Source organism: Nelusetta ayraudi, unplaced genomic scaffold, assembly GCF_046127955.1.
Source record: "Nelusetta ayraudi isolate G7.1 ecotype Tasmania unplaced genomic scaffold, CSIRO-AGI_Nayr_v1 ptg000151l, whole genome shotgun sequence".
NCBI lineage: Eukaryota > Metazoa > Chordata > Actinopteri > Tetraodontiformes > Monacanthidae > Nelusetta > Nelusetta ayraudi.
The window spans coordinates 154,391-168,593 of record NW_027466201.1 but is presented as its reverse complement, the minus strand read 5'-3'; the positions used below and the strand labels follow the sequence as shown (position 1 = coordinate 168,593).

At 46.9% G+C, this 14,203-nt stretch overlaps 1 protein-coding gene across 2 annotated transcripts in view; it reads left to right on the top strand.

Moving 5' to 3' along the window:
• Nucleotides 1–2,522: 2,522 nt before the first annotated feature.
• LOC142879901 (glutamate receptor ionotropic, kainate 2-like) overlaps nucleotides 2,523–14,203 on the top strand; it is a 97,176-nt gene continuing 85,495 nt past the window's right edge. For both annotated transcript variants that reach the window (XM_076013457.1, XM_076013456.1), the window contains exon 1: nucleotides 2,523–3,214. In XM_076013457.1, the coding sequence (XP_075869572.1) occupies nucleotides 2,785–3,214 (430 nt within the window). In that variant the 5' untranslated portion in view covers nucleotides 2,523–2,784. The remainder of the gene's footprint in view (nucleotides 3,215–14,203) is intronic.

The following is a 14,203-nucleotide window of genomic DNA, read 5'->3' as shown; positions in this document are numbered from 1 at the left end:
GTAATGGAGTGAGTTTGCACTGCAGGTTTGTCTTTCCCCCACCTGTTTTTTGTTTTTATTCCATTTTGTCTGCGGTTGCGACAAAATTGCAATGAGATAAACAGAGCAAAGCAACACAGTCACATCCAGAGTGCCATCCAGGGGTCGACGTATGAAACAGCCCCCCCCCCCCCCCCGAACAACAAAATAACTGTTACCTGCAGGGGGGGTTTGGGAGGTTGTAAAAGAATATTGCGGCGGCATTAATCTGAAGTAGTCCTACACCACTCGCGCACAGGCCACTCATTCACTCTCCAGTCGCACAATCGCGGCGTTCATTCAGTATGCAGGACTGCTGGAGTCGATCAAAGGCCTCCTTTCACGACTCCTCCGGGGATTAAATAGCCGTACAGCCTCTCCGGGGTCCGGCGGGCTCACCAACGCAGCAGCAGCTACGGCTGATCCCGCGCTGCCCCGCGAGCACAGTGTTGTTGGGATTACTCCGCAGAATGACTGATGACTGGTTACTCCTTAAGAAGTAATCTAATTACTTCTTTAACCGCTTTGTTTCATAAGTAACCGATTACTTATTACAAATTACTTTAGTTTAAAAAAAAAAAAAAAAAAGACAAAGCAACAGCTGCTCGGTGCTTTGGAATGAACTTTATTAAAAGTGCAAATTTTGCAATTCCGAATATTGCCTCTGTCCTCTTAACGTGAATGAGAGTTTGCTCTCTGGACACAAACTGCACATTTCACAGAACAAACTCATGTACAGCACCGGGTGCCTTTTGCAAAGCCCATATTGTTAAAACGATCTGCGACATTTTTGTTTTCGGTTGTTGTTCTGAATGTCTGACATTTTGTGCATAACAAGACATTTTTAGCTTGCGTAATATTTCAGAAAAGTAACGGACTCGTTACTTGATGAAGTAATAATGATACAGTAATCACCAGTTTTGCCACTGTAATCCCGTTACATTACTCCGTTATTGGAAAAAAAAAAAGTAGTTCAGTCATAGGAGTGGATTACTTATTTATTACTTATTAGTAATAGATTACTCGCCAACACTGCCCGCGCGAGAAGTGAAGAAGTGCTTCTGGCTTCGGCGCTCTGCGGCGCAGATAAGGGTGCGAGCGCTTCGCCGTCAGATCAATGGGGGCCGCCGCGTGCAGGGGTTCGCAGATAGCCATCTCCTTGGGTGCAACGCATCATATGGGAGCTCGATAATCGGAGAGATTACGTGATAGGCCTGCTTAGAGTCTCCAGATACGAAGCCCCCGGATCCGTCTTCCCATCACCGGCAGGCAGCGTGCACCTTCTTTTCTTTTCTTTTCTTTTCTTTCTTTTCCTTTTCAGCACGTCCTCCCTTCCATCCGTCCGTCCATCCATCCACCCATCCTCAAAGGGATGGATCGCACTCCAGAGTATCCAGAGTGAGTCGGTTGCTGGAAGGGTTTCAAGCCCCTAAAGTGAACACATTTGCATAGGTTAAATATTCGCGCCTTTCACCGGCTCGTGTCGATAGCGCGGATTTGCTGTTCTGCCAATTTTAATTCTTCTCATCCCACTCCGCCCACACTTCTGGAATGGGGCTGGAAAATTGTTTGAAAAAAAAGAGAGCGAGAGAGAGAGAGAGAGAGAGAGAGAGAGAGAGAGAGAGAGAGAGAGCTTGTTGCTGGGATCCCCTTCAAAGCGGGCTGTAAAAAAAAAAATAGGAGGAGGAGGAGGTTGTAAATGACAAAAGAGAAAGTGGGGATTACGCTCGCGTGTGCGTGCGTGCGTGCGCGTGGATGGGGGCGACTTTAAAGAAGAAGGAAGGGGCGGGGGGGTTGAAAAAGACAGTGCAGCGATACCCCCCGAAGGCACGAGATTCTATCGCCGGGGTTTTTGTGAGTCCGCCCGCGCGCGCGCGCGCGGGCGTGCACGTGGGGCGCGCGCGGCGGCGGCGGCGGCGGCGGCGGGGTATCAGCTGTCAACCGCCGACGACATTGGCCAGGCGAAAAGCTTTGACCTGACTAAACTGATCGCGTCCGGAAGGTCAGCGTGCGTGCGCGCGAGCCTCGGCGCTCGTCTCTGTCCGCGGTGCTGAAAATAGATCCTGCGCCAACAAACAGCAAAATGATATTTGTACATTAATTCATTCTGTTGGAAGTTTTCAAGTCGGTTCGTATGAGCGGCCCGCGTTGCCGAGTGTGTTTCCTTTCCCTGGGAATCTCACCTGAAGGTTTTTTTTGTTTGGTTTTTTTTTACCTTCACCTTGGTTACGGTTTTGATTTTGATTTGATTTGATTTGATTTTTTTTTTTTTTACTTTTTGGACAAAACGCACAAGAACCAATTAAAAACATAATAACGGCTTTAAAGTGAGGGACAATTCAAGAAATGAAGTTTATTCCCACCCTTCCCTCCACCTCCTTGCTGTCCGTCCACCTACTTCTCCCTCTCTCCCTCTCTCCCTCTCTCCTTCTCTCCCTCTCCCTCTCTCTCACTCGCTCCCCTCCGTCTCTCTCTGGCGCGCGTTCACACTAACCTTGGCTCGACGTCAGAGGCTGTGCAGCAGTGCAGTATAATGGGAGCGCAGGCAACCTAGAGCGCCTCATAGGGGGCTCCATATCGCCGCCGCTGAATCCTCCGCCTGCCTCGCTCGCCTCGCTAGCGCCTCGCCGTCCTTCCTCCCTTCCCGCGGTACCTGGCCGCAGCCAGCCGGTGCTCGAGCGACCCTCCCCTTTCTCCTCCCACCACCACCACCACCACCGCCACCACCACCACTCGTCGCTGGATTCTCTACCCCCTTCGACATGGATGTCCCGCCGTCCCTGGAGCCGGAGGATTGTTGCTTCCTGGCGCAGTGAAGTGCGAGAAGAGGCAGAAGGGAATCATGCCGGGACTGCTGATGGATTTAGGGGAAGCGCGAGTGACCATGCCGTGATCTTGCGCATCCAGGGCCGCCGTCACCCTGCCTTTTTTTTTTGTGCCCACCGAAAACCGAAGAAGAATCACGAGGGTCGGGGGGAGGAGGAGGAGGAGAACGAACCCGCGCAAAACCGGGTGGATTTGGACCTGCTGTCCATTTTATTTACGACAAAAAAAATCCCCCAAAACAACATGAAGATTACCTCCCGTCATCTGACGACAAGCAGTCTCGTTTTCAGGAGCAACCTCAGGCTGATCCCGCTTCTCCTGCTGCTGTTTCTCGGTTACACGCGCGGGATGCCTCACGTCCTAAGATTCGGTAAGGATCTGTTGACTGCCTGCACGCGACATCGGCGCCTCGCTCGTGCGGAATGTCTCCGAACGCCGCGCTCCCTTCTCTCCGGCGAAAAATGACGTGCGCGACGTGCACGACGAGATCGAGATAGGCGCTCGCGCCCTCCCTCGTTCTCTAGTGTTTTTTGCGACGTGCATCCTTGGAAAGCCGGAAACAGCTGACAGATACTTGACAGTTCTAGCGCATAATGTGTCTCATTTTGTTGTTCTGTTAGAAACCGGCCGAGCTCGTCAGCTCCGGCAGCAGATGACACGAGCTCCGCCGTAACTTAAAGGAACACCGACCAGCCCGCTGCGTGCATGCAACAGTTCACCGGTTGTAGGCATAAAGTGACGAAACTCCGGCAGAACATCGCCCCCCCCCCAACCACTAGTCCCCTTCCACAAGTCTCCCCTTGTAAACTGCTGACACCCACCGCCCAACATGCACTTTGCTGTCGATGTTTGTATGTAAACATTACCCGGATCAATCATTCTGATCGGCTAGTCGATACGCCTGCGACTCCTTTTCATCCCTAATCCCTTGGAGCGGCATCATGCTGGGAATTCCCTGTGCCCCCCCCCCCCCTTCTGAATATCTCGCAGTTGTTGAAGTTGTTCGTGGAAGAAAAAAAAAGCAGATAGTTCCGGTTGGATTGGCTGAGTCACGATAGGAGCTACATGTAAATATTGCGATTCACCCCTCCCCCCCAATCCAAGTGGCTCTTTATCCCAATCGATTAGCCACTTCTCCCGCAAGAACCCTGTTGGCTATCGCCTGACAGATAAATGCCACAATTAATGTTGATTATTAAAGTACTTCCTCAACAGTTTTACTCCACCACGGAGCGACGCTGGTGATTTGCAACTTTTCCCTCTTTCCCTTTAAACCCGCGCTGCTGTAACGACCCTCAATCGCCGCCGTCTCATGTGGAGGGGGGGAGGGGGGAGGGTTGTGTCTGTTAATTGTAACCGTCTTACGGGGAGGAGGGGTGGGGGGGTCAGCGCGTGTCCTTTACGTCCGTTCCGCCGCTCTCTGTTGAGCGCACGGAGGAACCCCCCCACCCCCCCACCCATCACCACCACCACCACCACCCACCCACCCCCCACCACGAACGACAGCGGATGTCATCAAGTGACAACACGTCCTTACAATCCGCCGCCGATCCTCCCCGGAGGATGCTGCTTAAGAGTCAGGCCGCGTCCGCACGAGCCGCGCCGCTATGGCAACTGGATGTGCTTGTCTTCCTGCTGCCGCTGCTGCTGCTGCATCCTCCGCCCGACCACCAACTTCCCGTCTCGCACGCTGACAGACGGGGAAGGCGATGGAGTCCCAGTGAATAATTGCCAGTATTTGACGCGAAAGTTTCCGAGTCGCGCCTAATGAGCATGCGCCGGCTGATTGATGGCAGCTAAACCGCCGATTCTCTTTTTCCCCCGCCACAAAATCTATGTGTACACACATATGTGCGTTTTGACGACGTCCACAGATGGCGCTCGGGGAATTCAGCTCCCAATTCTCGTCCGCCAGCCAGTCTCGCGCGTCGCCCTTGCGCTCGTCAGCCTGCGAGGCATGTGGCATCACTTTCATGGCAGGCTCGCGCAACACGCGAGATAAGAGATGATTCATGTCACCGAGATATTCCAGCTCGCGGGAGCCGCGTCGTGCCTGGTGGCGACTGGCGAGCGGCGCGGCGGCCCGGGTTGACTCCGGGCTTTCAGGCTTCGGGATTCAGGCTTCAGGCTGCGTACGCGGAGCTCCGGAGCTGTCCTCGGTGCTGAAGTTTCACCAGGAAAAACCAGCACCGGGGACAGCGACCGGGCTCCTCCCAACGCGGCCTGTTGCTGAGCTCCCAAGCCCTGCGACGGGGTGCACTGTGCCTTAATTTTTTTTTTAAATATATATATATATATATATATATATATATATATATATATAAAAGGAAATACTGGCTTTTTGTCTCCTCGCTTCAGTCGTTTTTTTTAAAAATCTCTGTGTAGTGCACAAGCACCCACTTCACACGCAAACGCGCAAAAAAGAAAAAAAAAAAAAGCTCGTAAAGGAGCTGAGTTCACAAAAGAGAAAAATAGATGCCGATAGAGCCGTGCGTGCACGCACGCTTGTGTGTATATGTGTGTGTGTGTGTGTGTGTGGGTGATTTGATCAAAGGAAGAGGAGGGATGGAGGAAGGGTTTCGGGGGGCGGGGGGTGGGAGAAGTATGGCAGCATGCGCGTAAGTGGGGAGCGTGGGAGAGAGAGCGAGAAGAGAACGGGGGAAAAAAACTGGCCTTGAGGAACAACGGCAACCCACCATTGGTCGCCCCCCACCCCCCACCCCACACACACACACACACACACACACACACCCTTCGTTTTGCACTTCCTGTCCTGTGCAGGATGCGCTTGCTCAGCAAGATAATCCCAGCTGCTCCTGCTGCAAGAGGCTGACTAAACGAGAGGGGGGCGGGGTGAGGGGGGGGTCAGCTCCCCTGAGTCTGTCTGTTCCCGCCCCCACGCCGCCCCTCCTTCCAGTCCAGCCCAGACGGCTCACATTGTACAACCGCTGTTCTCCTGTCAGGCTGAGACCTTTACACACACACACACACACTCGTACACGCACACACACGGACAGTGCCCGACACCAAAGCACAATTCAGCCCCCTTTGTGTTCACGGCATCTCATTATGTACAGAGCGGCAAGTTTCAGAGCGAGCGCGAGACGGAGAGAGAGAGAGAGCGAGAGAAAAAACCCCGACAAAAAAATAAAACAAAGCAAACATTCCGGTCAACAGCTGCAGGCCAACACGCCGAGTTAATTTTCCACGCGGAATTGAATTATGGCGTTTGTCCGTCCCCCGTTCTTATTAATCTTCCAGGTACAATTCATTCCCTCTCACGCCGAAGCGGGCCTCGCCGCCGCCACCGCCGATCTTTCCGGTTGTTTTAAAATATGCCTGAGAGATGCCCCTCCCCCCACTTGTCACTCATCCACTCCTGCCTCTCGAGCGCATCAGAGGTATTATGAAGATTTTCAGGGACCCCCAGAACAATTTTTTTTTTTTTATTGTTCAAGTGACACTTGTGGTTCACTTGACCTGCCGAAGAGAAGGCCGCGCGATGAAAACGAATGAATGAATGAAGAATGAAATCATGTCTTTCATCTTAAGTCATGTGGCACTCAAACTGGAACCTCAGTGTGCACAACTGTGAGAGATGGTTTGATCGTTGGTCTGTTCGGTCGCGCTGAGCAGGTTTGCTACTCCTTAAAGGCCCGGCGTGCGAGGTTTGGCGACACCTGATGGTTAGAAAGTGTACCACGAGCAGCGTTCAGGTTTTGTTTTCGAACGTCCCATTATAGATTGCGTGTCTGTGAACTGTCTTGTCGCAGTGTAATCATGAAACGTCATTCCTTGCTACAGCAGGCACGTGTGATTTCATGTCACTGCATCCCTGTTAATGTTACAAACTGCATTTCTGTAAAAAGGAATATGCGTAAAGTCTAAGTAGCTGCGTTTCCATTCCAGTTTTTCGCAAAATAAAATCGGTATTTCAAATATTTCGACAAAGTACAATTGCGATTTGCAGGTGTTTCCATTGAGCGGAGTGAAGCGCATGAGTCGTAATTCTCGTAAAAATCTCGTCCGGCGAGATTTCCGAGAAATACGTTGGCTTTTTGTTCGTTTACTGTCAAGAGTGGTTGTTATGTTTTTTCTCTTTGATTACTTGTACAAAAACATATTCCGTCTCCGCCTCCGTCCAAACGCGCCATTTCCACTTGAAGTGAACTGGTCATGTGACCCCCTTACGTCATGGCCGGCGAAAATATGCGAAAATAGTGTTTCCATGACACTTTTGCAATATGCCTCTATATCGATACATCTGGAAAATCCCCTCATGAGAGCGTAAACACCTTTTAGCGATATTTGAGAGGTTTTTCGAAGTTTCGGTGTTTCCATTACCAGGTTTTATTGCGATATTTAGGTTTCGCGCAATTCTAGGGGTAATGGAAACACAGCTAGTGACACACTAACAGTCTGACTAAATGCCACTTTGTTTATAGGGGTGGGCAAACCTTTTGACTGGTGGGGCCACAATGGGCTCTAAAATTTGACAGAGGGGCTGGAGCAGCAGCAGATGTATGAAGTGTTTTGGTGACCCACCTCATAGGAGAAACAAATATATCATTGGATCTGTCGAATACATGTGCTTTAATGTCAATTGAAAATGAACAAAAACAAAGTTACAACAAAATATGTGTCTTTGAAGCCTCACAGTATTTATCTCTTTATTGAAATGACTCTTAAAAGACTGAAAAATACAACTATTTTATGACTTGGTTACTATTAATAGAATTTCTTAAAGTTCGGCAGGGCCGGATTAAAAAGCTTAAGGTGCCACAAATAGCCCCCGAGCCATAGTTTGCTCACGTCTGTCACGGATGAATAGTCACTATTCAGCTGTGCTTGCCGTGTCCCTTTAACGTTAGCATAACATGTTAGCAAACCGCCCCCCCCCCCCCCCCCCGCAAAGTCAGTGGATGCGCAGCGTTGGACTTATTTGCCGTGGCGTCGCGTGTGGTTGCATCAGGCCTGACCAAGTTTCACCCTGTGATTCGCGCACCAAACCAGCCTGGGCGCTTAGGAAGAAAAAAGAAAAGAAAAAAAAAAAAACACACCACCACGACTGACTCAGCCTCTTAATTCAGATGGCCAAGTTTCTGCGAGGTAGAGCAAACGACATGCCGGAGCGGCAGCAGCAGCGGCAGCAGCGGTGGCAAACACTGCAGGCAGACGTGTCGTGTCCCAGGGCTGTCAGCCGTTTGTTGACGCCGAGACTCTCATTTTGTTTATTCGCTTCCTGCTTAGGTTGAGGTTTCTCTCCCACCGCAGACATGTCTGGGAATATTTACGACTAAAAACACAAGGCGGGTTCTTTTTTTTTTTTTTTTCTTCGCTCCTTCTTCTTTTTTCATTTTGTAAAAAGAACTGACGCCTTTTTCTTCCCCCTCAACACAATCCTCTCAGGGAAACGCCGTGTTTGTCTAACTGCTTCCGCGACGCCGCGCCAGGAAATCGGGCCCCTCGATTGCCTCTCTAATATCTAACGCACTTTTCATCCGCTCTCGCTGTTGCCTTGACGGCTGGCGCCGAAAATCACAAGGTTGCCGGGGAAAGCGGACGAGGGTGGAGTTTACGAATTCGAAAGTGGGAGCCGTCGTTGTGGTTAATTGACTTTTGTCGCTTTTCTCCTTTTTCGCAAGGCTGGAATCATCGGCAAGCCGGATTCTTTTTTTTTTTCTTTTTTTTCGGATTGCAGGGAATTTATGGGTAACACCCAGCGCCCTGGCCCACTGCCAGCGTGTTCGCGGCAAACACATTTAAATCAGCACAAAGCCGCTTAAAAAACGTTCATGTATCACTCGGCTCCGCTGTAGCTTATAGAAATGTGAAACTATCTCCCCCTCTGCTGGCAAAATGATTTCCACGGTTTAAAAATACCCGCCGTGGGTTTCAAGAACAAAAAAAAAAAAAAAGAAAAAGAAAGAGGAGATCTGCCTTGCATTAGCATGCGGCGCCACACATGGTCCTCGGAGCGGGGCGCTATCTCGATGGATTTCTTTAAACATGTTTACGTTCCCTCAGTCTTTGAAGGTCTTCCCGTCATGCCTCGCGTACAAAAGGCTCAATGGTGATTAATCCCGGGCACAGTTTCTCCTGCCAGTCTGAAATGGAAAAATATCTGCGAGGTATGAAAAGTAATTTTCCTGTTGGGCTCAGGCATTTTTTATTTATTTTTTTTTCAGATTTAGCAGAACATTTGTAAGAGATTATTTACATGGCAGCAGGGTTTAAGCGATTGACCTTGTGTGCAGGTTGTCTCACAATGGATTTTTTTCCCTCCTTAAATATGTTGCGTTCTTAAGGACATGTTTCAGTGTTTCTTAAGCCATTCACTGCAAGGCGACTGTTATTGTGTAATGTTATTGAATTATTCACACATTCTCCACTTTTCAGAATCACCACCAAAGTTTTTTAATTTTTCAATTTAAAGGTCCCACATTATTTAAACCCACCAGCGTTTTAGAACAGTAATAGGCCTCCGTCCTTATACGATCCATCTGATCGTATAAGCCTGAATACGCTCCTCTGCAAATCAGCAGTGTTCTTGGGATTAATCCATATAAGTAATCCAACTACTGATTACTGATTACCCCTTTAAAAGTAATCCAATTACTTCTTTAAATACTTTGTTTCATAAGTAATCAATTACTAATTACTTTCGTTAAAAAATATAAAGTAACAGTTGAGAACGTCTCTTTTCCTGCACATAACGTACAACGAACCATAATATTCCTTGATTGAGACGAGATGAACTCAAAAGAATGTTTGTATTTGCAGCTATCAAACACAATCCCTGCTTTTTCTTTCGCCGCCGCCATGCTTGTTTTGGTGAGTCGTCGCATGACGTTGCACGCACGGCTGCATCATCGATCTGCGACATTTATTGTTTTTTGTGGACATTTTGTGGATCATAAGAAATTTTGTAGCTTGCAAAATATTTCAGAAAAGTAATGGAATCGTTACTTGATAAAGTAATTGTGATATAATTATCATTTTTGCCAGAGTAATCCCGTTACATTACTCTGTCACAAAAAAAAAAGGAGTTTCATTACAGGAGTGGATTACTTACTGGATTACTAGTAATAGATTACTCGCCAACACTGCCATTCCAAACGAGTGGACGGTCCAACAAAGCATCGGTTTTCGCAAGAAGCTATAATGTGCATTTTAGCAGGAGGCTGCAAAAACACGGCTCAATCTGCTGTTTCTGTGGGGCTTTTTTTTGTTGGGAGATCTTGAGAGTGTTTTGAATAATTAGGTTGGACTTAGCAGCTCATGATGAAAAGGTTTGAAAAATAAGCATTTATCCGGGAGGTTTATGCAGGGTGCAGCGGTGGGGGGGAAGAAGTTCTCACACACAATTTTTTTTTTTTTGCCTTCGCCAATGTTATGATGAAATACTTGCAGAATTGTTTTGCTGTGTGTGTGTGTGTTTCAGATTGTGCATGTTTGTGTCTCTGTGCCGATGCATCATATGTATATATATATATATATATATATACATATATATATATATATATATATACATATATATATATATATATATACATATATATACATATATATATATATATATGTATACATATATATATATATATATATACATATATATACATATATATATATATATATGTATATATATATATATATATATATATATATATATATATATATATATATATGTATATAGACATACATACATATATATATATATATATATATATATATATATATATATATATATATATATACACATATATATATATATATATATATATATATATATATATATATATATATATATACATATACATAAATATATGTGTGTAGTGGCTGGTAGATGTGTAAGAAAAGCAAGCGTTTGTTAGCAATGAAACAGAAAAGTGGGGAGAGGGAATGGAGGAGCCTTTCTGAAGCCTCAGAGTGGAGAAAAACAGAGCGTGGAGGCCAACAGATACAAAGTAAAGATAGATTAGTTTGCCTGTGAGCAGTCCACTCTCAGCCCACTCCCTGCTTCTGTGTTGTTGTTTTTTTGTTGTTGTTTTTTTTTCTACTGCCGCTTTCTGACGGCTCCTGTGAAGAGAGGGTGGAAAGACGGCCGAGTACGGCGAGGGGAAATATAGTGCGAGGTCAGAAGTCAATGCACTGCAGTTCTGTATTAGTAAGCAGAAAATTGGCCCTGGACTGTCGTATGCACAAAATAGCTTCCGCGGAAGAGGGAGAAAAAAAAAAATACTGGTAACAAAAAAATATCAGCGCCGCAGCCCCTCAGGCTGAGGCTGATATCAAAGGCGTCTTGTCTGCTGCCATCTCGTGTGTTGCTCTTTATTCTCTCATTACGCGTTTAGCCGTCCGCCGCTCGCAGTCAATGGCAAAGTGGCCGCAGTCGACGGGAATCAATATGTTTGGAGTTTTTTTTTCTTTTCTTTTTTTGGAAAGTTGAATAAGGGAAGAAAGAATGGGAAGGAAGAAGGAAAGGAAAGAAAGCCTGGCAGCAGTGCTCGCTGCGGCTGCCAAGTCACAGTTGGCTTCCACCCCTCCCCCAACCTCTCCTCCTCCCCGGTGTGTGTGTGTGTGTGTGTGTGTGTGTGTGAGAGTCTTTCACAGGTTTCCATCTGCGAGAAAGCAAACACACCGACCTGGGAGAGAGAAAAAAAAAAAGGAAAAAAATCCAGCCAAACGTAGAACTTGGAATGACAGGGGGACGGATTTAAGTGATGCTCGCCGCGACATTGCCGTGTATTTGTTGACGCTCGTTATCACATTGACGGTTTCAGCGGCGATCGGGCCAGGCCAAGCCGAGCCGAGCCGGGCCCAAGCCCTCTTCTCCATGAAATATGGCGGCCGTTTCTATTCTTCTTCTTTTTTTCTGCCGACTCAAACCAGAGGCGCTCGGAGGTGCCGATTAAGTGAGAGCTTAATAGATAGAAACAAACACAGGGGCCCGCTAATGATTTATCGCCGGGGCAGGTGATTGTGTTAATTGGGAGGCAGAGTAAATGTTTAGAGTGTGTTTAATACGTCGGAGGGAGTCGGTGCGGGGGTGGGATGGGGTTGAGGCGGTCATCGATTCCCCTCTCGCCTGTTTCTCCTGCAGGACCACGCGGGGTTAAAACCTCGGCCGTGTTCACAACAACGCCATGGCCTGAAGCGGGGCGGGGCTTAATCCCAATGTATCAGAAACACACTGAAACCCTTTTCCACAAGTTCAAATGCAGATGTTTTCACTCTTGTCTCTCTCACTCTTTCTCCTTGCATATATGTATATATATATGTATATATATATATATATATATATATATATATATATATATACATATATATATATATATATATATATACATATACATATATACATATATGTATATATATATATATATATATATATATATATGTATATATATGTATATATGTATGTATGTATATATATATATATATGTATATATATACATATATATATACATATATACATATATGTATATATATATATATATATATATATATATATGTATATATATGTATATATGTATGTATGTATATATATATATATATGTATATATATACATATATATACATATACATATATATATATACATACATATATACATATATATACATATACATATATATACATATTAGGGCTGTCAAACGATCAATTTTTTTAATCGTGATTAATCACAGAATCTTCATAGTTAACTGCGATTGATTCCAGTTTGAATTGCATGTGGAAAATTCTGTTGTTTTGTATTTCAAGGCAGTTTTAAGCCCATAATGTAAAATATTTCTGACCAGAAATAGGCCAGAGGGGCCGACTACGGGTTAGTAAAAGGGACAAAAAGGCTTACGTTTGAAATGCGAAAATTACGCATTGTGGATTGTATTTACCTAATCGCCATTAATGCAATTAACTCGATACTGGATTTCAGACTTATACAATACGGTAATTGGAAAAAAATTGATTTTCGATACAACTTCCAATATTAGCAACCATGGAAGTTTCGTGGAGGGTGGGTGGTGGTGGTGGTGGTGTTGGGGGGGGGGGGGGGGTGCGTGTTGGTGGCGCACATATTGTATCATTTTTACTTTCAAGTATCGATATTTTATTGACATATTGATATTTTTGACAACACTAGTACAGATATATATATATATATACATATATATATATATATATATATATGTATATAGATAGATAGTAGATATACATATATGTATGCAGGTGTTTATATGTAGTGGCTATAGGAGATGCGTGCTGATTAAGTGAGAGCTTAATAGATGGAAACAAACACGGGGGCCTGCTAATGATTTATCGCCAGGGCAGGTGATTGTGTTAATTGGGAGGCAGAGTAAATGTTGGAGTGTGTTTTAATACTCTAGGGGGGTGTCTGTGGAGGGAGGGGGAGGGGGAAGGGGGGAGGGGCTGTGTGGATAGTCGGAGGGTCTTCTCCTGCAGGAGGAGACCCCGGCCGCGTTCACAGCAACGCCACAGTGAGTCCGAGGGCGACGCGGCGCTCAGGATTCAATAGGTGTGCGGAAGAGGCACCCCCCCCCACACACACACACACACACACACACACACCCCACCCCACCCCTCCACCCCCCGCCCTGGCTGGCTGCCCCCCGGCCCTCTGGCCTCCCTCCCCTCCCCCCTGCGTGGGCTTTGATGTGGAGGCTCAGATCAGGTGAAGACGCGGTGATTCAACGTCTTCCCGCTGCCCCGGCCGAATGAGAAGGAGCGGAAAGGGAGAAAAGGAAGAAAGGAGGGAAGGACGGAGATAAAGAGAGTGAGAGAGAGAGAGAGAGAGAGAGAGAGAGAGAGAGAGAGAGAGAGAGGCGTGGGCTCCCATTGACAGCGGCAGCCGGTTCGGGGCTGTGCGAAGGGTTTCTCGGTGTGAGTCGAGGACGTGGCTGGAAATGGTCTCTGTGGGACGACTCATTGAGGCCGGCTCACTTAAATTCATGTTCTTTGACTCGGCATGACACTCCATTGTCCACAATCCACCGGGGCTATGCAAAGACGTCCCCTCCTGTTATGTTGAATTTCATACCCTGCCCCCCTGCCGCCACCTCTCCGTCCAAACCCCCTCCCCCCCCACCCGCCCCCACTTTATTTATTTTTTCCATTTTCACGCCGCGAACGGCGTCGCTCTCGATGGCTGCTCTCGTGTTTCTCTTATTTTCCTTTGTCGCTTGTTTTCATTTTTCCCTGAGAGGCGCCGCCGAGAGGAAGTCTAAAGGAGGAACGTGCGAAAAATACCTCCTCTTATCTCGGGCTAATATTTGCCAGACTGGATAGAGGAGGTGGAGGCGGCGGCGGCGGCAGCAGGAAAGCGCGGAGAAAAAAAAACCCCAA